The sequence below is a fragment of the Cricetulus griseus genome, chromosome 3, assembly GCF_003668045.3.
Source record: "Cricetulus griseus strain 17A/GY chromosome 3, alternate assembly CriGri-PICRH-1.0, whole genome shotgun sequence".
In the NCBI taxonomy this organism is placed as follows: Eukaryota; Metazoa; Chordata; class Mammalia; order Rodentia; family Cricetidae; genus Cricetulus; species Cricetulus griseus.
In genome coordinates this window covers 164308129-164332599 of record NC_048596.1, presented here as the reverse complement: position 1 = coordinate 164332599, position 24471 = coordinate 164308129, and the positions used below count along the sequence as shown (strand labels likewise).

The 24471-nt window shown below is 43.0% G+C and overlaps 2 protein-coding genes across 17 annotated transcripts in view; both read right to left on the bottom strand.

Annotated features, from left to right (window-relative positions):
* Nucleotides 1–11301, bottom strand: part of Cyld (CYLD lysine 63 deubiquitinase) — a 53249-nt gene extending 41948 nt beyond the window's left edge. For 3 of the 6 annotated variants that reach the window (XM_027405553.2, XM_027405555.2, XM_027405556.2), the window contains exons 1-3: nucleotides 11174–11301; nucleotides 2319–2971; nucleotides 604–906 (exon numbers count right to left, since the gene is read on the bottom strand). In XM_027405553.2, the coding sequence (XP_027261354.1) occupies nucleotides 604–906; nucleotides 2319–2822 (807 nt within the window). In that variant the 5' untranslated portion in view covers nucleotides 2823–2971; nucleotides 11174–11301. Of the gene's footprint in view, nucleotides 1–603; nucleotides 907–2318; nucleotides 2972–11074 lie in introns of all 6 variants that reach the window. The other 3 variants (XM_027405554.2, XM_035442576.1, XM_035442577.1) reach the window with 3 other exon arrangements.
* Nucleotides 11302–18494: 7193 nt separating this feature from the next.
* The window catches only part of Nod2 (nucleotide binding oligomerization domain containing 2), a 46767-nt gene continuing 40790 nt past the window's right edge, over nucleotides 18495–24471 (bottom strand). For 7 of the 11 annotated variants that reach the window (XM_027405542.2, XM_027405551.2, XM_027405540.2 and 4 more), the window contains 4 exons: nucleotides 24381–24464; nucleotides 22000–22083; nucleotides 19561–20176; nucleotides 18495–19407 (listed from right to left, as the gene is read on the bottom strand). In XM_027405542.2, the coding sequence (XP_027261343.1) occupies nucleotides 20104–20176; nucleotides 22000–22083; nucleotides 24381–24464 (241 nt within the window). In that variant the 3' untranslated portion in view covers nucleotides 18495–19407; nucleotides 19561–20103. Of the gene's footprint in view, nucleotides 19408–19560; nucleotides 20202–21999; nucleotides 22084–24380; nucleotides 24465–24471 lie in introns of those variants that run through there. The other 4 variants (XM_027405548.2, XM_027405546.2, XM_027405545.2 and 1 more) reach the window with 4 other exon arrangements.

Here is a 24471-nt window from a genome sequence, read left to right as displayed (position 1 = left end):
AACTGTTATTCTAACCATGGTTAAGGTAGAAACTTTCTTATAATATATACATATTTTGCCACAATAAGAAAACAGTTTTTAAACAGTGCAAGTCTTATGGGAATGCTGTGTTAACTCAAAAAGCAGTATGTTTCTTTTCCTAGGCATTTTCTATTAATGAATTTTTACATTTATTATTATCAAAAAACTAATTAAACTATCGGATATACACAAAAATGTATCAAAATCTTTTTTTCCAAAATCTTTTTAAATGAAAGGAATATACAGTATTATAAAATTTATTTGGGCTTGGTCAGGAAAGTGTCAGTTTTATTTTTTTATTTTTTTGGCTTGGTTTTTGCTTTTGTCTACTTGTCAGCTATAATAAGAATTTAAAGGAAAAGAGCATTATCCCAGTTTATTAAAACATGAAAAAAGTAGTGAATGCATTGTTTCTGCTAACATGTCCTATTTTATGATCCTGTACCAAAGATAAACTAGAATGTCTTCTTTAAAGTACTATAAATTAGTCCATTTTCAGTATACATAGTATTCTATTTATACCTAAATTGGTAATGAAACCAATACATATATTCACAATAATACAATCCAAAATTTCCTTACCATGTCCACACCAACAAAATATCCTAGACTCTCTTTTCCTGGCAAAACATCACAGAATATTACTGTTCCAGATTCTATGCTTTCTCCAACCTTCAAAGAAACTCTGGAGTTTATTTCCAAAGGAGGAGGTTCAACCTGCATTGTATCCCCTGGGCCTGCAAAATCACTTTCCAATCCGTTGTCATCATCTTCTATGAGTTCCAGCTTGTCCAATGCAACAAACACACCACAGTCTTCATCACACTGAAAAAGCTGCTTCCCTTGATACACTCCATCAGTGAAACCTTGGCCACGACCTTCTTCCTAGTTTTGAAAGAGTTTTTAAAGAGATATAAAAGGATTATCTATTGAAGGGATTTAAGGACAATTTCTTTGGAAAAACTCTAAATTACACACATAATAAGAAATACCAAGACTAGCAGCTGCTGTTGGGTTAAGGGTGCTTAAAAATAAAGAAGCTATATCTGGTGTTGAAACTAACTCCTAATTTCAGATCATAATTCTTTTGAGAAAGAGTTGGGCCAAAATGTACAACATAATTCTACCATGACTTTTGTCATGAACAGAATTCTACCTTAAGCAAACAGCAGCATTAGCTCCATTTACTGAGAACAAACTGTATGCTGTCTGCTGTAGAACTACTGCAAGTCACATGTACTCTAAGCACTTCACAGATGATGAACAAATTAGGAGAATTTGATGTAGGCTAGTTAAGCAGCCTGGCAACCCTGCTAGTATATACCATAACTGGCTGTCAAAACCTAATTATCTCACTGCTTGAAAAATCAAATCAAGAAGCAAATAAAGCATGAAAATCTACTCACAAGAACATCAGTGTGGCATTGCTGAGAACCAATATTCAGTTTGGAAATACAGAATTCTTAGATACGTTTTCAAGAGAAATAAACTCCAAGGTAATTTATACTTATCAGGGATAAGTATAAGCAAACTGAAATTGCTACAACACACTTCAAAAATCTTGCCTCTAAACTGTTATACTTAATAGCATACATAAGAACTGGAAATCCTAAAGATGATATCACAAGATATTTTTGAAGTGGTTAATTACAATTGGTAGTGCTAACTTTTAATATAGGTAACTTAAAACTTCTAAGATATGAAAGTCCAGAATAATGACTTGTATGTTTCTACTGGAAGAGATCATTTTTTTCTTTTCTTTTCATTTTTCCCAAGAAATTATTTTTTATTAGTTCAAATTAGAAACAAGCCTGCTTCATATGTTGATCTCTACTCCCTCTCCCTTTCCCTTCCCTCCCCCAACCCCCTACCAGCCCCCCTCCTCTTCCCCCTCTGCTCCCCAGGGAGGGTAAGGCCCTCCATGGGGGTTCCCCAAAGTCTGTCATATCATCCTGGGCAGGACCTAGGCCCTCCCCCATGTGTTGAGGCTGAGAGAGCATTTTAAAAATTTCCAAGAATTGTCTTTATATCCTTTCAATTTATCATTAAATTTTGGGGCTGAAATATAGCTCAGTGGCAGAGGGCCCAGGGGTCCATCCTGAGAACAGAACCAAAAACAAAAAAACAAAAAACATAAATCCTAAGGACTATGAATATTAAAAATACATTGCATAAAAAGGGGAAAACATATGCTTGTATGCGCTTGCCTGCGTTCTCTCTCTCTCTCTCTCTCTCTCTCTCTCTCTCTCTCTCTCTCTCTCTCTCTCTCTCTCTCTCAAATGTGTTATCAAACTTACCAGCAATTCTACTCCAAAGAAAATCCCCGACACTGTCCTCTCGGCTAATAAAGGTCCTCTGAAGCGTACAACTCCTGGAAATTTCTCTTCCCCAGATCGCAGCTGTACTTTCACAGGGCTGCCCACATCTACTTGGAGGCCTTTACTTAGTCGAATTCTGTTTCTAAATAGGCTGAGCCTCTCCTCACAGTTGGTAATTGCCAACAGTAACTCTGTGAATTTCTCATTGATTTCTACAACATCCTTTTCATCAACAAATAGAACTGCATGTGGTTGCTCTAAGATTTTTAATCCAATCTGATTTTTCTTGCCTTTTGCGGAAGGAACTCTTGAATGCCCCACAGAACGGTCTTGGATGTACTGTCCTATACTTCCTTTGGGCACTTTTAGGAGCTTCTGTGTCTGTTTGTCTGTTACACTGCATTCTTGAAGAAGGAGATAAAAAATCCGTTCTTCCCAGTAGGGTGAAGTAACTTTCTCTTGGCTCCATAGGCCTGAACTCATTGTGACAGTAACTTCAGAACATCAACTCACAAAAAGGAACCACTAGCAAATCTGTCATAAAATCCCAAAAAATGAACTCACAGGAAGTCCCAAGGCAAGTTGTTAGCAACCTGCTGTCCATGCTGTAAAAAGACAGCGATTCAAAGTGCCTGGCAAACAAGCAAAACAAACTTTAGACTCCATTCAATACAACCTTAAATTAAAGCTAAAGATTTTTAAAATCTCATTTGACTATATACATACATAAACATCTCAAAGAGCTAAAAGACACATGTGACTGTGTCCACTGTAACTGCATTCTTTAAAAACTCTAGTAACTAAGCAATAATGACTGTTCCAAAATTATAAAATTGGAGCCTATAAGAACTTAAAGGTTATCTTAATATACAGACTCTGGCACGGTTTTTAAAACTTTACATAGGTAGCATTTCTGTCTAATTTGAATAAGACACAGTACTGAGAAAACACACATAATCATATAAATTAAAAAGGGTGTTTCTAAACATGTGGCTTAGAAAGTAACAATTTCAGTATTGAGTGTCTTATCAATTAAAAATATGACAATATTACATTCTGAAACTTTATCCACAAATTCATTTATCTATATGCTCTATTTTGGAAATGGAACATTATCTCACTCAATTTTATGTTTTATACATTTTGTTTTTATTTACATGTATGTATGTTGTATCTCTGTGATTGTATGGTACATGTGTGTATTCCAGGAGGTCAAAAGAGGGACGGTTGGATCCTCTGAAGCTAGAGTTACAGGCAGTTATAAGCCACCCACCACAGGTGAAAAGAATAGAATTCAAGTCCTCTGGAAGAGCAGTACACACTCTTAACCATTGACCAATCTCTTTAGCCCCTCAATTTCATTTTCATAATCTTGTATCTTTTGTTCTTAGACAAAGATTGTTGATTATATTAATTATAACTACCATTTAATTTCTTATAATTACATGTACTAAATATTATATCTTGAATATATAAAGAATATTAGAAAATGGTTTGTAGCACCAAAATTTGGACTATGCAATAATGACATATGACTATATTACATTGCTCTAAGATTTTTAATCCAATCTGATTTTGATGTTTATATCTATAAATTATAGATGTTTATATCTATAAATTGTTGTTTTCATACCACAATTTTAACTATGTATAAAAGGAAAGAATATACAAGTGATTATTTTCCAGCTTAAATTTTTCATTTAAAACTGTTACAAAAATAATTTTACAATTCTGTAGCCTCATTTTAAAGCCTACTTTAATTGATGACTTAAAACAACATAATTTCAAGTGCTGTATATGACAAAGCCCACAGCCAACACCACACAAAATGGAGAAATGCTTGAAACAATCCCACTAAAATCAGGAGCAAGGCAAAGTTGTTCACACTGGCTACATACAAATACCACAGTTCACATGTAAAGGTACAAGGACAACATGTAGGAATTGGTTCTCTCTGTCCATCATGTAGGCTCCAGGAATCTAATTCAGGTCATCAGGCTTAGCAGCAAGCACCTTCACCTGCTAAGCCATCTTGCCAGTCAAAAATCTACTATTTCACAAGCCAATGTAAAAATACAAGTTACAAGAAAATTAGATTTAGAAGAGAGATATCTTGCCTGCCTAGATGATGATCCTGGAAGCTGAAGTTATTAAACAAAAATCCCAGTGCCAGGTGTGAGATACCTCCTTATGAACTGTCAGTCAATGAGCTTGAAAAGGCTCCCAAGACAGTCCAGACTCTTGCCAGTCCTCTTGGTTGCCCACTGGAACTAGATGATGAGATTCTATTACTTAAGACCACATTCCTTAGCTGTAAGATATAGAGAAACCAGAGCTGGAATTCTCCTGACTAGCTCCACAGTGCTGATGGGTACTATGCAGGCTGGTAGGTTGGTAGTTGGTCTTACCCAGGCTGGTAGGCTGGTAGTTGGTCTTACCCAGCTGTGAACCCTATGGACTACAATACTAATCCAGCAGGCAAAACATACCTCCTAGTGGCATGACTGTGTTGGGATGAACCAACCATGCTCTACTGGATTGGAGGCCTGCTCTACTAAAGGGAATCCATATCAAGTATTATAAACCAATGCAGAAACCCATGGCTTAGGGTGTAACTTACTACTGTTGTTTACCTAAAATGACATGGTGCCCAACTAACTTCTAAATATCTCTGGTTATACCCACAAACCAATGTTACCCTCAGCCTAAATCAGAGAAGCATCTTTTTACGATGAATGGTGATGAATGCAGAGATTCTTGGCTGTCCAAGGTGCTGAGAAAAGGGAACAGCTGAGCACTGAACTCTAAACAGAAGATTTATACTACCCTCTCTAAGGTTCGGGGAATGTTACAAAATGGGGTGGGGTTGGGAGGTGGAGAATATAAAAGCTGGAAGATAGGGAAATGGGGAGCAAAATGCTATCTTCTGCCCATAACACAACCACTGCAATCACAAACTCACAGCAGCTTTGGTCCCTGCGTTGGGCCAGTATGAGACTTGACATGTCAATAACTAGTCATGGATTAGGGAAGGGATCATGAACTTTACCCATCCTTGCTGAACTACTGGCTACTAGAGGATTCTGGGGAAGAGAAATCATCATCTTCATATATGTACCCACTATGCCCAAACTAGGATCCAGTCCCAAACCTGTACTCATACAGGTGGCCCTCATTAAGCTCAACAGGTCACAAAAGAAAAAAGGCATGAATGTGATAAAGGGACCTGTATGGAAGGAGTATGAGAGGGGTGGAAGGAAAATGAAAGAGTGGAATGAGAGTAATCAAAACACTATATACATATATGAATCCTATGAAGCACAATACTAACCCAGCAGGAACAAAACATGCCCACTAGTGACATGACTGTGATAGGCTCAACCAACCATGTTCTATTGAATTTGAGGCCTGCTCGCTAGAGGGAATCCATGCCCAGGTATTATAAACCAGTTAAGAAACCCATGGCAAAGGAGCTAATTGTCAAAGAATACATTTTAAAACCACAATTTCATTCCTTAAAATTAAGGGCTTTATTATTTAATTATCTTCATGAAAATAATGGTTTCTATGTATCTCTGTCATAAGAACGTGGCTACTTGGTTCCCAAATACAGTACTTGTTTGTTTCATCCTTCTTTGAGATGGAGATATCCTTCTCTAGCCCTGTGGTTAAAGGCAGCACTTAATAAAGCTTTCGTATGTATGTGGCTATTTTATTCTTGTAATTCAAGTCAAATACATTTAAAACTAAGGCATCAAACTGTATTATTTCACTCAATGATTAATCAAGCTGGCAATTCCACACACAGAGTAACAGATAGTGTCCTATCATAGTAACGTTTTGACAAATCTGTCCCCTCTGAAAATCCAAATGAGAGACATAGGTCACCCTCCAAACCACCATCACTTAAAGCATCTTTGCAACATTTGGTGAGGATGGAGACATGAGATTCTCCTTTCTGCTTCCTTTTGTAATGTGTCTTTAATTCCACTTGAGGGCACTGTCTACTTCGTCAGAAATGGAATCAATTTATATCTGCCAGTTACATAATACACCTGTGGACACCTCAATCTTAGCCCCACATAAACAAAATCCCTCAAAAAGGCACCCAAGAAGCTACACAACCCCTTAATATGGTTCTGTGCCTCTGAGGCCCCAAGATAAAGTGGGGTTTTTTGTTTGTTTTGTTTTTTTACTAAAATGCTGATAATATGTCAGCATTTTTCAAGAAAGGAAATTACTTTTTTCTCAATCACTAAGTTATCATTAGAATATAAATTATTATTAGTGAGCAACACTATATAAGGCTGTTTGTTACTTTATTAAAAAGCTTTCCATCCTGTCCTCTGTCTTTCTTTCCTGTTTTCTATAAATCAGTCTATATTTATATGTCCCTCTTGCAATCAGCCATTTTCTGTGGTTTCCTGAAGTCTGCCTTTGACTCTTTTTGTGGCCTCCTTGCTTTCCAATTTATTGTTTCTAATAGGTTCTAAGAAGTGAAGTGATGATGTATGTTTTTGTGTCTGAAAAAGCAAAGCAACAAAAACAAAGAGGAACAGACAAATTCTAGAAGGGTCTTGGAGAATAAGGTGCATAAAGCCTTATTACAAAGATATACTTGAGACTCTTCCGAGAGGTTGAGGCAGTCAAAAAGCAGTTAGTTGTTGTTTGAGGTCTCTTTAAATGCAAAATTTTTGGCCAAAACCGTTTCATAGCTATTTTATTTTTAAAATAAATTATTTCTATTTCTAAAATTTTCTAAAAAAAATTCTAAAACCAGGTATCTTTAAATAGTACATTGGAAACTGCCTATTCTGTTGGTTTTCTAACTTAACAACTAATGCCACAATTGGAAATGGAAAACATTAGTGTTAATGAAACATTATCAAAGGAAAACAAATCATTGTATATGTTTTAGGATATTATATTTTTAAATGAATTTGATTACAAAATTGCCTTTTACAACTCATTAAGGGAAGTAGTCCAAGGTTTAAAAAGAATAATATAGCCACTTTGTAAAAAAAGGTTCATGGAAATAAACAGAAGTAAAAAAAGGTTCATGGAAATAAACAGAAGTAAAAAAAGGTTCATGGAAATAAACAGAAGTTTTAAAGCACCATTCTTAAAGTGAACTAGACAAAGTGATGAACGTCTACCAACTTGTTGCACAAGTGAACCTGAGTTTATACTCAGTAACAGGATAGGTTACAAGAGACAACTAGAATAATCAAAGTAAATGTTACAAAATACTTTCTTACGGTAAAGCTTCCCTCTTTTAGAAGGAATATATTAAGAATAGATTTGAAATACATTAAAATTAATTTCCTTCATTACAAATAATAAAGTTGAAAGAAGAATTTTATGGTTCTTTCTAGAATGATCATTTATCATTTCAAGATATTAGCATTACAAAAGAAATGCACTAACATATCTTTCTTCCCACTGTAGTAATGAATATAATGCTAATATTCTCATTCCACTGAGATCCTCACAGGAGTTAAATGAAGCTTAAAACACCATGCAATAAAAACAGCCTCAAGACTCTACAAAGGGGTGGGGGCGAGACTCTACAAAGAGAAACATCAAAATCACATTGTGAGTTCCTTCCAGACCAGGGGTTAGTATCCTGATAGTCAAGGTTAGACACTGAAATCCACAGGCTTTAAGTAAGGTGTGATGATTGCTTTCCACCCACTCTGCTCTAGCTTTTAAATACAGGTCATGACTGCTGCAATATAGCACAAGGAAAAGACATCCCAAGTTCACGGTCAAAAGGATGGGGTTTGAGTGAAGTGAGAAATTTTCAGTTGTACTCTCTTGTCACTTAGCAAATGGAATCATTGTGAAAGTGAGCATATCATGAACAACTCATCTAAAGACTGTCTCAGGTCAGACTGGGTAATAGTAAGCATGTATATTTTGAAAATTAATGAAGTACTGGAAGAACCTTATGAAGGAGCTGGAACACAGCAGTGTAGCCTCAAACTGTTCAGTCTGAAAAAGGATGAACAGAGGCTTTTTTTTTCCTTTGAGGGCACTGGAAAGGAAGGAAGAAGAATCATAGAGATTTGAAATAATATCTGTTTATATGAGCTTGTTGATGGCCTGAATGCTGAATAAAGGAGTTTCATTATATTAAGATAAAAAATCATTAAAATAAATAAGGGTTGAAAAATATAGATGTTGGTCAATTTCCAGTGAATGAAATGAAAAGATGATTAAGATATAAGTTCCGACAGTCATTGGTGGCATGCCTTTAATCCCAGCACTGGGGAGGCAGAGGTAGGCCAATCTCTGAGTTGGAGGCCAGCCTGGTCTCCAGATCGAGCGCCAGGATAGGCTCCAAAACTACACAGAGAAACCCTGTCTCGAAAAACCAAAAAAAAAAAAAAAAAAAAAAAAAAAAAAAAAAAAAAAAACACATACGTTCCTACAACGAATATTAAAGATCAGACTTACCAAGTTCTAAAAACACAGTACAAATGGTCATTAGCTACACAAAAAAAATGAAAAATGATAACTGTAAACTTTTCTAGACTATAAGACATCTTGATATCAGCCCAGGTTATCAGGTTGTACCATCCCTAAGAAACACCCCAAAACAGGTGTGATTCAAGAACTTCTGGCACCTTCTGAGGTAGCCTCCTTATCCTAAAACATCACAGGAAGATTTCTAAATCAGCATAGACACTGCAATACTGCCCAAATCACGAATGGTAAAGATGTAAGCAGGCTGGCAGGGATACTTAAGAAAAGAGACATATATTTTTCCAAATGCTTTAAGACTTATTTTAAGAAAAAACAACTCTCACTAAAAGAACAAGTTGTTACATGCCTAGACAGTAAATAGAAATTGAGAAATTCCAAGACCAGAATAACTTGTGACACCAGGATACAGTCCCTAAAACAAGTTGGTCTTAGAAGGTTTAAAAAAAAAAAAAAAAAAAAAAAAAAGGCTGCTTCTTGCATCTTCAGCCATATCAGGAAGGACAGCAACAATACTGTCTCTTGTGAGTTAAACCTAGCCACTATACTCCAAAGCCATGACCTCCCACTCCGTGTCATTCCAGTCCCTAGGCTGGAAAACTTGATTAGCTTAGGTGGTTAACAGTGATAAGCCAAAGTGTTATTGCCTTATCCTTTTTTAGTGACTAAAAGTTTCTACTACGTTAAAAATAAGATCAAGAAACAGGAAACATGACTTTTGTCTAAAATATTATCAATTCTCTGGATAAAAGAAATCACAATCAGTTTTAGGCTATGCTGCTACGAATATAAGTAGAAATAAGGAAAATGTCACAATTATGAAACCAAGTTGTTTTGAGCTTCATTTGAAACTGGCTTCCTAGGCTCACACCACCTATGACATGTTAAAAAAAAATAAAGAAATTTAAGATCACAGTATACAAACCAGGAACAAAATACTAGCATAGTTTGATGAGCAGGATAATTACTGTCCTCATTCTTCCTGTATAAAAGAATCCCTTAAATCACTTAACCACAGTTTAGCTATCTTCTGTTTGATGTTTTTTATATAACAAGTTCCTGGCCTTATCAGCTCATTTCAAAAGTTAGCTCTCCAAATAAGGATTTCTTTGAAAGAATACCTTAAAATTTTGCAGCAGAACATTAGAGAATGTTCTGGGTATTGTCAACATTCAAATTACACGAACTTCACTAAGAATTTCCAGCAAATCATTCTGTGCAAATCCACCCACTACCCAGTGGGGAGCAGCAGGCTAAATTCTTGGGACCACTCAACCTACTTGAGGTATGAGGGGGTGTGCAGGAGACTGACGCTTGAATGCACGCCCCCTTCAGGCCTGCATTCTCCTCTGGAGCCAATGATTACAAAAATGAACAATCTTATTAAGATTCTCTAATTAGCCCCAACTCAAAAAAAAAAAAAAACAAGGTATGAATGAATGTTCCTCTAAGAAGACAACTTTCCAGGGAAAATGAAGAGAGAGGATGGTGGCGAGGATAATGGGGGTTGGGAGATTGCAAGGTTTGATGGCTAGAAGACGACAAGCCCTTAAAACATGCAAATGCCAAGGGGTGGAATAGGAAAGGATGCCAAGGACATGAACAACCTGGCAGCTGACCCAGCTGAACTCAGCTCAAGACCGTGATCTTCATTCACGACTTCGCGATTCTCCACCAAGGCTGACCGTGGTAATAAAAGGAAGGAGAGGTACCTGTCTCAACAGGGCACACCTTCCAACTACACTACTGTGCAAAACCATCCTCCCTCCTCCCTACTCCACGCCCCCCCCCCCGCTCCCCCAGACCAGGGAAACTGAAAGAAAAAGCAGAACACGCCATTAGCGAGGCCAGACTGCTCTTCCGGGAGAGGAGTCACAAACAGCACCCCCAAACAGTACAGACATGAAGTACCATAACCCTGGGATCTCTGTGCCTTCTGCAGCTGTTGGGAGCCAGCCAGCGTCCCGGCCTCAGTTTCCCCATCTGTCAACGACAGCGGGCCAAACAGGGAGACTGAGTCCTGCGCTGCTCCTACTCAAGTCCTCTGGTCCGGGAGTCCCGCGACCCGGGAGCCCTCTGAGAGACTAGAGGTGGGCAGCCACGGTTGACGTCAGAGGCTCGGCGGCCCGGGGCAGCTAACGGGCGGGCGCTGAGGCCCGTCGGTCGCCTCTGCGGCTCAGGGAGCCCGAGACGAGGCGGAACAGGAACACCGGGGACCTTGCCTCGGCCGCTCGGCCGCGCTCACTCACCCTCCTCGGCCGCCGCTCAACGACCCGACCGCGGCCCCGGCTTCAGAGCCGGCGTCCCGGGCCGGCCCGGCGCCCCACACCCACCACCCCAGTATTTACCTCAGGCGCGCGGCCCCCGCGCAGCCGAACCTGCTACCTGGGCCCGCCCCCACCTGCCCCGCCTCCGAACCGCCCGCGGGGAGGGAGGAGCGGAGGCGGAGAGGGCGGACGCCACGCCAGCCAATCGCTTCTAGAGATTCATCCCTGCGCGCGCTCTGATTGGATCTTCCTGTAACAGACCTTCCTCCAATGGCTGCTGGCGCGGCGCCGGCTGAAGGGACTTTCCGCTCGGTCAAGCTCGGTGGAGCCAAAGGGAAAACGAAGGGGCGGGGCAGAAGGAGCAGAAGAGAGAGGATGGGGACGAGGAGCGACGGCTGATTGGACAAAAGGCTGCGGTTGCTACGTCACCATTGGCTAAAATCAGACCTGGGAGGGGCGCAGTGCTCCAAGCTCCACCTCCCTTGCTCTGGTCTTGGCTCTTGCCTTAGCTGTCAAAACCCCAGTGGGAAGAGATCCAGAGGAGAGCTGAGAATAGTTTTTCAGAATTCCATGAAAGATCAAAGCTTAGAATCACACCTAAGAGTCAATGTTTTCTTTCTCAATTATTCGCCATGTGACCCGGGGAACTCCCAACCATGAGGAGCCTCAATTTCCTCATCTGTAGAATGGAGGTGTTAGGACCACCTGTCTTGCCCAATTATTGTAAAATGCTACACAGTATCTCCTAACAGTAGGCGCTCAGCAAAAGTTGAAGGAAGCTCTTCCTGCTCTCAGATGGGGTCTGGAAACCTGCTGTTTTTGAACCCGGCGGCCACCTATCCCAGGTTGGAGAGATTCTCCTAAGGTTCGAGAAAGGATTTCCACCCTCCACCTTACCCTGGCTTGCACCCCTGGCCACTAGCCAGATTTGGAGTATAGTTAAGGATCTTTCAATTAAAAAGGGAGGCTTCTGACTCCCAAAAGTGCTCCAAATATTTAAGGAAACTCTTTTTATAATCAGCCCCAGAGCCTGGCAGCACATGCCTTGCTTCACTGGATAGTCCTCTTAATTAATTCCTTCTCCTTTGACATTTTAACTACTAATTATGGGAGAAGGTGATTAATACTGAGAAAGAAGGAGGTGTGTGTGTGTGTGTGTGTGTGTGTGTGTGTGTGTGTGTTTAATCATGACACAAATTCCCCCAGTGGAAAGTGGCATGTTTCTGAAAATCCAAAGAATTGAAACCAATGAGAACAGAAACATCGGCGGACATATGAGTGATTACTAACAGTATAAAGTCAGCACAACTCTCCCACTGAAATCACTGGTGATAAAATTGACATCTTTTTTAAACCTAAGCCTCAAGCCTCACCTGTCTTTCACTGGTACACAAACTTCCTGCTCCCAGCTTCTCGAGCTCTAGCAAGATGCAACATGATATGAATCAATAGTGACTTGCAGTAGCCTAAGGCAACAACATCCCCCAACAGACTGGATTCTCTTATGACACTGCAGGACTTGGAGATCCAATCTGGTTGTGTGGGGGAGTATTTCAACTTGAAAACTGGTTTTTCTAAGGGAGAGAAAGGAGTTGAGAAAGTGGACTTTGGGACTCTTTTGATGAGGCAAGCCCTCTTATTTTCTCCAGCTTGCCATGGTCCTGTCAATTCTGTTTTATCTGTCGACTCCTAGCCACAATGGCCACTCATCTCACTTGGCCCTCCTGTTGTCACGTGCTCTGGGTCAGGGCCTGACTTCATCCAAGATCATTAGCTAAGCTAAGCCAAGCCTTACACCCAGGCTCATCTCAGTCACCATGCCCTGTCAGTTGGTACTGGCTGCCTAGAATTGAGCTGCCATGATGCTGAAGCTGAGTTCAGACTGTTCCGGCTCAAAATATGCCTGCCATGATCTGAAATGGGAGAACAATGTTATCGAACTATATATTATTTGCAGCTCTTCATCTTCCATTTTACAGAGGGGAGAATAAGGTCCAGAGATGGGAAACAGATTCCCTCAGTCCCACAGATGCTATTTCCTCATCCATGTTTAAAAGGTTTCTCTGACAGAGTGCTTATCAGCCCTCTCTAAGCTTCCCTTCATGTAGGACCCAGCCTAAGTCCAAACTCTGACCCCAGACGCTTCTGATTACCTATTTCCCTACCCCAGCCTCTCCCACCCAGCTGGGCCTTGGCTCCATGCAGATTAGGTTGAGTTACCAGGAGCTGCTGAGGAGCTACCAGGAGAAGTACCAAGAGGAGCACCAAGCCTGCCTCCAGCAGGGAGCACGAAGTAGCCCCTGCTGCCACCAGTGACACTCACTCACAGTTAGGATAAGAACAATCTAGGCACTCTGAGAAGGGAGGGGCACACTCAGAGGCAGCTTGGAAAGGCTCCTGCGAAATAACAGAGCAACAATGAACATCAGCAAGATCTAAGGGAACAACCCAAAGGGAACAGAAAGTTATGACTTATTGAAGGGACTGAGAAGGCATGGCACACTTCATCAGGGCCAGGTGGGGCCACATTCCTAGAGCAATGGGACTCCTTGAAGAATTATTAGCCTGATAACGAATGTGATTCTAAGCTGTCATACCCAATCCTCTTACTGCATGTACAGGACTGCTAACACATGGCCAGTTAATTGAATAGAGCCATCTCATACATTGGTAAATCCCAGTAACTTTTTGAGAGCTATTTCAGACACACAGAGGGAACTGAAAGAAACATTTCTTAATAGTACTGTAATGGCCTGACATAGATCCTGCTCTATATCTCCCAGGGGTTACCCCATGCCTCACTAAGCAAGCTCTCAATAAACACCCTCTGTGTTTATTTTCATACTTTTCTGCTTACTCCATATCTGCATTTAACACAACCCAAAGTAGATGTGTGGCATCCCTGCCCCACTGCAATCCTCTGCCCCTCCCCATCACAGTGAATGGTGACTTCTAATCTCTCACCTAGTCACTCACCTCCATGGTTCTAGTTGTGTTCCCACCAACCCAGTGAACATGGCTCCAAACCAGAATGAGGTCTGAGCCAAGAGGCTACCTAGACCAGTTATCCTTGCAGGCGAGGCTAGGGTACCACTGCTTTCTCCACAGAAGCTCAGCATAGTGTCATGAGCTTAGAGTCCTCTGTCACAGATGTATTTATCTCTGGGGAAGGGACTCAGGCACATCTGAGCACTCCATCTGGAAGCTTTTACACTAGCCACCTAAAAGCTCTTTTCAATGAGATAAAAAAGGATTATATTAAACATCTTTAAGATAATCCAGCTGAGGCCCTGCTTTCCTCTTTGAGCTGTTATCAGTACTTACCAGTGATGAATGGTTTCTGTGAGGGACTCTAAAGCACACAGAAGAAAAGACTTAGTGATCTTCTCTGACACATGTCCACCACATCTGGGACCCATCTGGGGCAATGCATGCACTAAGCATGGTCTCATGTGCATAGCCATCCTTCCTTGGGAAGGAATCTCTAGTGGTGCCACAGGGAAGGAAATTCATTCTTCTCATCTGTGCCAGCTTTGGTTTCTGCTCCCATTGAACACAGCTCCTTAGGTAAGCTCTGCACTTAGTCAAAGAGGACTTAGAGAAGGGCAGCGGCTAATCTGACTTGTGTTGGTTTTACTAGACTCAATCTGCACACTTGGGGCAGAAGCAAGGAGCCCAGCCATGGAACTGCTACAGCCAAGGGACCCCTTGTCTCCAGGGAATGGAAGCACTGAGTAAGAAGTGGTGAATATCAGGGAACACGGAAAGTCAGCTGCCAAGAAAGAAGATAGCTAGACATGGTGATACAAACTTGTCACCCCAGCAGTAGGAAGGTTGAGGCAGAAAGATCTCAAGTTCAAAGCCAGCCTGAGCATCACAACAAAATGTCAAAAAATTATTAAGGGAAAGAGAAGTTTGGAAAGAGAAAAGTGAAAAGAAGTTATTCCAATTTTTGGAATGGTTGCAGTGTTCCTTAGAACAAAAGTTGACAGGATGAGTGACAGAGGAGAGCTGTGCTTAGAGGATTGGATGGTGACTTGTTGGGGAAAATAATCACAGGTTGCAATGAGATTAACACAGCTAAGAGTTTGGGTTTCCAGTCTACGCAGCTGTAGTGTGTTTGGATGTCACTCTCAAACAGGAAATTGCTCAGCTCAGTCCCCATGCCCTGAAGACCTGTAGCCACTATGCCAACCTGGCGGCAGAGCATGAAAGATGCTGGGGCTTAATCCACCACACCGGGACAATTGAGTGGGAGGAGATACCTTAATGATACATTGTTGAAGTAAAGCATCACAACTCTGGCCTAGACTCTGCCCACTTCTGGCGCAGTTCCACTGTAACCTTTCTTCTGTTTTTCAGTATTGGAGATTGAACCCTGATCTGTGCGATGCTAGGCAAGTGCTTTCCCACAGAGCTACACCCCCAGCCCTTTTGATCACATTTCTGCACCACATATTCATTTCAGTATCTGGTTTCCCGACTGTGGAGGAGGCTGAGGTAAGGTGAGGAAAATACTCAGTGACCACTTTCTCCCAGGATCATGAGAGAGATAGTTAAAATCTGAAAAGTTTCCAAAAACTAAAATCTAGAAAAGTCTCCTGTTCTGGTACCTTTTGTTCCGCACATAAGAATTAAGTACTCTTGCCCATGTTGGAAATCTGCATGTGCTTCACCAGTAACTTTTCAGTCGAAGACATTTCAGACTAAGAACCCCAGTTCACTGGGTACCCAAATCCTTTCAGTGTTGTCTGCTGGCCTTTTGAAAGTCTGGAAAGTTCTTCAACTCTGAAATCTGTCAGTAATTCCCTACCAAGGTCTGGGCACTGTCCTTGTTTGGGTTTTTGTAACATCTTATTTCCCTTTTTGTTTTGTCACTGTTTTCCTTTGATTGGTTGATTGATTGATGCTGTTGCTTAAGATGGAGTCTCGTGTAGTCCAGGTTGACCTCAACTCAGGATGTCACCAAAGATGAACCATGTGCTGGGAGTGCTAGTATGCACCGCCTCACTTGGCTCTAACCCCTTCTCCTTCCCGGTCTCTCCCTGGATTCTGCCATCCAGGTCTAAGCACTCGTCATTTTGACGCTGAGGACACCTGCCCCACTCTCTCTGGCAGTGCCCTTTCTGGGCTCCAGATTAATGCAGTATATCTTGACTTCTCTTAGGGATAGCAAACTTGACCATCAGAAACAGAAGTCTTTTCTTTCTCAGCTTATTTCCTACCTGCTGTTCCCCAGCCTCCGGATGCTCAGAACTAAAATTTTTCATTCTGGAGTCTTCCCTTTCCCTGGGCCCTCTGCTATCTACCTGTAAGCCCCTGGCACCCACCTCCACAGAGTCTCTGGGGCCCATCCTCCTAGCTTCACCTCCCCCATCAATACCCAGACTGCACTAGGACCTCAGTCACCTTCCCATTTCCTCCTCTCTCATCCCCGCCCCTATGAATTTGGGTCACATCTCTACCCAGGAGCAAAGTTCTTTGTTAAAGAAAAATTGGATCATATCTCCCCTGCTTAAAACATTCCAATGGCTTGACCTTATTTTATTTATTTAGGTTTTTTGATATAGATTCTCACTACCTATTCCAGGCTGGGCTCAAATGCTAAATTCTTCCATTGAGACTCATGAGTGCTGGCATTACCAGAATGTGCCCCAATATTTGCCTTTATTCCAACGTCATGACCAAATGATTGATCATGGCCATCAAGAAATGCCCCTACTAATCCATCTAATGACACCCTTCCCTTGGCTCACAACAAACAGGATGTGTTCACTTCCTACAGTTGTAGCAAACCATCACAAACACAGGGTCTGAAAGTGACATAAATTACTCCATCACCTGTAAGTTCCAAGTGGACTCCCTCCAAGGCTCTGGGGGGAATCTGCTTCCCTGTCATTCCCAGCTTCCAGATCTGCAGTCATCAGTTCTTTACCTCCCTTTCTACCTTAAAGGCCAGCAGGAAGGCATCTGCTTCAGCTGACATGGTGTCTTCTCCTGTGTCATGTCCTCCCCACTTCCACCCCGGCTCTCTCTCATAGGTACACACACAAGTGAATATGGCCACCACCACCCCCATTCCAAGAAAATCTACAAAGTCCCTTCTGCTATGTAAGGTCCTAGGAACTAGAACCTGATGCCTTTGGGGACTGTTGCTCAGCTTGCTGCACAACAAGGATCTTGTCTGAACAGTCTTTGTGCAGCAGGCTCCATGGCACTGAAAGCCTCTGTCCACTCTCTGCCGGCCTGGCCAGCTCCTTACCATGCTTTCCCAGCTCACTGGAAGAAAGCTCCCTGGCCCTGTTGCCTGTTTATTCCTCAGGAACTCAGCTTTCCTTCGAGGAGGCAATGAGTACCTAGAATAAGGAGCACCTGAGGAGGAGGGGGTGGAGGAGTTGGAAGACAAGGAGGAAGAAAAGTCAATTAGGCATTGTTGCTGTAGACCTGTGGCAGTGGTGTGTCACAGCAGAAACATGGCAATAGAATCTGTTCACCTCATAGTAGACAAGAAGCAAGAGAGATCAGAAAGGGTCAGAGGTTCCGATATCCCTGCGAAGGGCATCACCCTCAATGACCTCACTTCCCTCCATCAGGCCCCACTTCCTCCAGAATTTACCTCTAATAGCATCAGAATCCAGGCACCAAGCCATCAGCATATGAGCCTCTGAGGCACATTTAAATCCTAGCTTTAGCAACTTCCTTCCTAGACTTTAATAGAAAAGTATGTCTTATATACACACTTTTAAAGGACATGTTTTCTGCCTACCTTTCCCTCTGCTTCACCCTGGAGCTCTGAGGACAAGGACAATGGTCATTTGTTCTGACATAACGAGCTAATAAATTATTACTGAAGATGAGCTTACCATCCGGCATGGTGTTGTGCAAATGGCCACTCTATTCCCTCCTTAGAGAGGGTGGCTCCATCCCTACTTCCCCATGGACACACACACACACACACACACACACACACACACACACACTGAAATGTCCCAACCTTTAGCAAACCGGACACCCAGAAGACCTCTAAGGAAGCAGGACTCCACCACAGCCAGCAGTCACCTTTGTGCATGCTCATAGAGAACAGCTAAGTCTTACCCCAGGGAAGCCAGTGCAGGAGGCTGCTGGAAGAGGAACAACACACACCCACCTTCTTCACCTTCCTCCTGTTAAAAGCCTCCTACTCTTACAGCCACTTGGAAAGAACTAAAGAACTGTCCCCATGACCCTATGAGGCTCTAGAACAGCTTCAGATTTCACATTGGGTTAGACTCTGCTAAGTTGCAGCCAAATGTGTTTTGACTGCCAGCAATTCTAAGAATTGCTTTTGAATTATGCAATAAATTATCCAATAGAAAACAGCATCATCCCCACCCCCCTCATTGTAGAACATGGCACTTCAAAATTTGACAGGTTTGGGGGTATTTTTTTAATGTTTCATCACAACGAACTGTTATTTATAACAGAAAGTTCATGATCACATTGTCTATAAAAGTACCAACTTAAAATAATGCAGTTTATAAATATTAACCTGTTTTCACACACAATGATATGGAAGGCAGTAGCATTTCTATGATTTACAAATTACAAAGGTGACATTTTGAAAAACACAAAAAGACCTGGCCTAGAAAAAAAAAGGGCCTGGTTTTGTCCCCTGTAGATGCCCAACCCCTGACTCTATATCCTAAAGCATTCTGTCACAGATAAAATGGAGCTGTCTTTTATGAATATGTTTCAGAAGTCCGTTGTTATAGTTCAGTTCACAGGCAGCAACTCGAGGCCTGGTGGGGTTGTTTGAAATTCTAGCCCAGATTAACTCTAAAAAGCTGTAGCTGAGGGAGGAACTGATTCCAAAGGCTCAGCTACAGAGTAATTGATGTTACTGGAAACCAAAGTCCACATGTGGTCCCAGCTGGAGTGTGGTCATGTTTTTTTCTTATAAATCCAGAACATCCTGAAGGCAAATGGCTGTTGTTTGTGTTAAGAATGAAGAGAAGGATAGGTATTGGGTTGGCTGTCTGGGGTGAGGTCCTGTTGGGCCTCGTACAGGGTGAGTTGGGGGGGGGGGACCAGAGTTGGACGAACTTAGAGGGTGAGCTGAGTCCAGACGTAGCTAAGAGCTGCTTCCTGGATATTCCTCTCCAAGAGAGAGAGAAGAGGAGGTGGTGTCTAGCATGTGGGTCTAGGCCTCTACACAGACAGGCTCTGAACTGACATCCATGGGTCTGACTGACCCCCATCAGAACCCTGGCCATTCAGCTAGAGGCCAGCCACATACTGTCAGAGGGATCCTCTTGTGTTCATCCCATGCTTAGAGTCTAGAAAAGAACAAGAGAGTAAAGGCAGGTGCATTAGCCAGGGAGGAGGGAGGAAAAAAGGGAGGGAGGGAGGGTGGGAGGGAGGGAAGGAGGGAAGGAATGAGGAAGGAAGGGAGGGAGGGGAAGAAATGGGAATTTCCCAGATTCACTTACATCATCGTGACGGGATAGTCTAACAATGGTCATCTGGAGAGGTAGAGAATCTGGTAGCTGCCAGGACCAAGAAGCTGAGGCCTGGAAGCTCCCTAAAATGCCACTGGTGCTGCTTCCATGTTGGACGACCAAAGAAGCTAGATTCTGCTGTCCAAAGGCGATAGCAGCAGCCGCAGAAGTCCTCACCCAGGAAGAAGAGTTCATACATGCAAGTATATGCTATCTTCCTCCTTCCTCAGCTTCCTCCCATGGGGCACCCAGTGGATTGTGTTGTCCACATTCAGTCAGGACCCTTCGCCTCTCAGTCACTGTCCTACATGATGATCCTCTCTAGACACCCCACAGAAATGTGGTCCTCTAGTCTCTCTTAAGCCAGTTCAGTTATCCAAGACCAACCATCATGCATCCTTGGGAAAAGTCAATTCTGGAGGGCACTGGAGCACCCTTTTCTGCTATCAGAAGGAGACTACAGTGCTGGGGGGCAGGGAGAGTCCAGCCCTGAGTAGTACAGAGTCCAGAGTCCAAGCCTCCAAGGCTGAGACTTCATAGCAGGAGTCTGCTGTCACTGGAGCTGAGTGTTTCAATTTCCTCCAGAGAGAAGGTGTTCCCTCGGAGCCTGCAGGGATGAAAGGAAGTGATATCTGAGTGAAGACAAGCCTGAGTGAAGGCTTGCAAAGAAAATGGCCACCCTTAAACCCATGCCTGGGGAGGGGCTGATGCTCAGTCCCAACCTCAGGCTCACCAGATGGAAGGGTTCTGTTTTTACCATGTGCCACCCAGGGCTGTCCAGACCACCCCCACAGAAAGCACAACACCCGACTATGCCAACTACAGACTCCCGGTGCTGGAGGGGGGGAAGCTATTCTTTTTCAGGCAATAATCACATCTGTTAAGAATGAAGTGAGCAAAATCCATGCCCATACAGCTTCATCAGTAAGCAGCAAGGGGCATCAGAACTCTTAAATAGCAGCCTGAGGCTGGTCTCCTCCTTGACAACAGAGAGTATCCTTTCTTAGGCCTGAACGATGATTTAAAAAAAAAACAACAATAAAAAATATGCTGTCTCAAATGCTAGCTATGTGACCTCCCCAACAATGAGACTTCCCCAATCAGGGAAGCAAAGTGTCTCCAGCCCAGGGGACTTCGGCTTCGGTTTCATTTTCACTATTTGAGATCTGTTTGCTAAGTTATGAAACACAAGCACGATGGGACCAGTCTCGGAGTCTGCAGCCAGCTCCAAGAGGCTGCCCACCTAAGAAGGGCTGACTCTTCCTCTCCTCTGGTTAAATGTCTGGCATTGAGAATGGTTGCATACCTGTGACAACAGCACTTGGGAAGTGGAGGCAGAAGAATTGGGAGTTTATCCTTGGTTCCTTGGCTACACAATGAGTTTGAAGCCAGCTTGGGCTACTACATAAGATTTTGTCTGAGGTGTGTGTGGGGGGGGGGCGGCAATAGGTGAGCAGGAGGATAGGGAAAATAGAGTCCCAGCATGGGCAGCATTTTTTTGAGGAAATACTGAAAAGTGTGCTTGTTTTGTTTGGAGATAGGCTCTTGCTCAGACTTGCTGGAACTCACAATCCTGCCTCAGCCTTCTAAGTATTAGGACTTCAGGCATGTATCATACATACCCGATCTGGAATATAGGCCCTTATAGGGACTCTCTTAGTTTTAAAATATTGGTATCTAGGCCAATGCCTGAGACACACAAATAGTAACTTTCACTCATTATGTGTTAAGACAGAGCATTCCTTTCTGCTTTATACGTGAACAGGAGGCTTGATCAAATTGTATCTTGAAGTCTTTTTCAAACACATAAAGAACTGTGGCTTGTAATGATACAGATGTGGTTACACCATACTACAGTCCCCACCCTGTGTAATCTCCAGAATTCAAAGGTGCAGAAGGCCTCACATAGCGTCCTCAAGAGATGCTTCCTTCCTTCCTTTCCTTCTTTCTTTTGCTTGTTTATTCTGTCTATCTTTCTGAGACAGGGTTTCACTCTGTAACCTAGGCTGACTTAACTCTAAATCCTCCTGTCTCACCAGGTGGTGTGGCACATGCCTTTAGCACTCAGGAGGCAGAGGCAGATGGATCACTATGAGTTCAAGACCAGCCTGGTCTACAGAGTGAGTTCCAGGACAGTCTGGCTACACAGAGAAACCCTGTCTAGAAAAACAAAACAAAGATCCTCCTGTCTCAGCCTCTTAAGCACTGGGGTTACAGTTACACACCACTACACCCTGAATTTGAGCAAAACTGGCTCCTCCTTAGAGACATCAACTTCCTTTACAGCCAGATATCTAAATCTGGCTGTAATATCAAATGTTGATCGAAACTTATCTTCAAAATCCTACCATTCCTCTCTCCCCTCATCCCATCTCATAGATATGAAAACCAAGGCTTGGAAAGGTAAAGGAGTTTCCCCAGCAGCCTTACCAAACTTCCAGAATGGTACTATTCCTGTCGAGGGCCTGCAGGAGTGCTTCTGCACCCCCGTAGGTAATGCCATTATTGGACAGCCTGGAAGAGAAGTGGACAAGATATGCTACTACAAGACTTGGTCTTCTGCTGGGCCTGTCTGGTTTCAGGAAGCCTGCCTGCAGCACGAGCCCAGTGAGATCATCCATGAGGGCCAATGCTCCTGCAAAGAGAACCCCCTCTTCCTCACCAAACTAGCCATACATGAAAGACATAAGGGATGAGCCCCACAATTCAGTGCCAGGATTTTGAAGGTTCAGATCCAACCTGTACCATTTGTTGTTCAATCTTCAGCAAATTTGTCTGAATAAGGAAGTGCCTGTCTCACAGAGAATAAGAACTAAACAGAAAATGGCATAGCAAGAGCTCATTGGCACAGCAGCTCATTGATAGTGAGTACCTCACAGTGATGCTCGGCGACATACATTTGAGACAGAGGCTGGAACAGGAGTTGATCCACCACGGAAACTTTTGCTCCCAGCTTTGCCTTCTAGGAACTACTAAGCCATCTGCCTTCCTCCCTAGCATTGGCCTGCTGCACATCTGCCATCAAAGCGATGCTAAGAACAATACCAGCATGTGCTGAGCTTTTCCTGTGTGCCAGCTCTCTGCCTGTTACGTCAGTGCATGCTCAGAAACCATGCGGAGGCCAATTACTATCCCTTTACACTTGAGGCAGCTAAGGCAAGTATCCAAGGAGAGACTGTCTGCCTGGGAAGCTGGACTCCAACCAACACTTGGCAGAGAAGACAGTGGAAAAAGAAAGATGTGTGTGCGCTCTCTCTCTCTCTCTCTCTCTCTCTCTCTCTTTCTCTCTCCACCCTATATCTCTTTCTTTATCTCCTCACATATAGATAGATAGATAAATAGATAGATATAGATATAGATATAGATTAGATATAGATTAGATATAGATGCTATGGAGAAACGGGTATGGAGTAGTTATTACTGCCTGGGATGATGAACAATCAGTCTGGCCCCAGGTAACACAAGACACTCCCACTTCCACCATTGCCTGGCCTCCTTTAGGATCAAGTGAGACAAAGTGTAGCAATGAGGAAAGACAAACCTGCCACATTCACACCCAATCAACGATGTGCCAAGTGTCCACAAGTGCTCCAACAGCACTTGCTGTACCATGAACATGATTGTCTCGCAGGCTTCAGTGTCATGGGAGCCTTTGCAGTTTGAATTCAATCCCCACCTTCTTAGAGGTCTTATCCGAATGGCAGCAACCACACCTCCCCTTGATACATCCCTCTCCCAGTCAGAAATGAGCCTTTTGTTTGCCATTTGTCTCTACCATGAGAATATGTGAAATGGGAGAATGAGAGCCTGCACTGTCTGTCATTTCCACCTGACACAGAGTTGGGGCAGGGTCACTTCTTATACAAAGCATAGATGAGTGTGTAAACACTTGTCCAATCAATGGATGAGCACACACATGAGCAAACACCAGCACTCAAACCACATCACACTAGGAGACACCACTGGAGATGACCATCCAAAGGGCCCTTCTGCCTGAGCAGCAGTGGTCCCTGGAGGAAGGAGGACACCTCTAAGTCACACAGAAGATATATTCAGTCACCCTGCCTGTCCATGCTCCTCAGCGTACATTTCCAATTCTGAGTGTTGCTTGCTGAGATCTGCCACCCTCTAGACCAGTGATTCTCAACCTTCCTAATGCTTAAACTTTTTATACAGTTCCTCATGTAGTGGTGACCCTCCCAACTATAAAATTACTTGCCTTGCTACTTCATAACTGTAATTTTACTACTGTTATGAATTGTAATGTAAATATCTGTGTTTTTCTGATCATCTTAGGAGACCCCTGTAAAAGGTTCATTCGGCGCCCAAGTTGAGAATCACTACTCTAGATAGACTCTTGGAGCAGGCTCAGTCCCATGAGAATAACCTGGACATTTAGGATAACAGACAACTCCCCCCCACACACACACACACCTTCTGCATGCACTGGAGAGTGAGTACCCTGCTGCTCCATTCTTGCACTGGGGAGCAACCATGCTCTGCCATGCTCTGCCAACTCCTGAGGCCCCAGTAGTGTGAGTTCTAGTCTTCCTTAGTGATAACCACACCCAGGTCCACCCTCTATGGTCACCATCTCTTCCTGCCACACTAAACCTCTCCTCCTTCAGTGTTTGCCAGGACCACCCAGATGCCAGGTAAGCAAATAACACTGGGAGCCTCATCTGCCCAGACCAAGTCAAGCTTTCCCCACAAGACACCTCAGTGAAGTTGCAGAGCTGGCCAGAGCCTGATCTCAGACCCTAAACTCCCTCCTCAGGCTGGGCATTATTTTGCCATCACAGGGTACTTACTTCAAGATTTTCAAACTTGAATTTCTCTTCAGTCCTTCTGTGAGAAAGTACACCCCTTCATCACAGACATGGTTTTCCTCCAGGCTGCCAA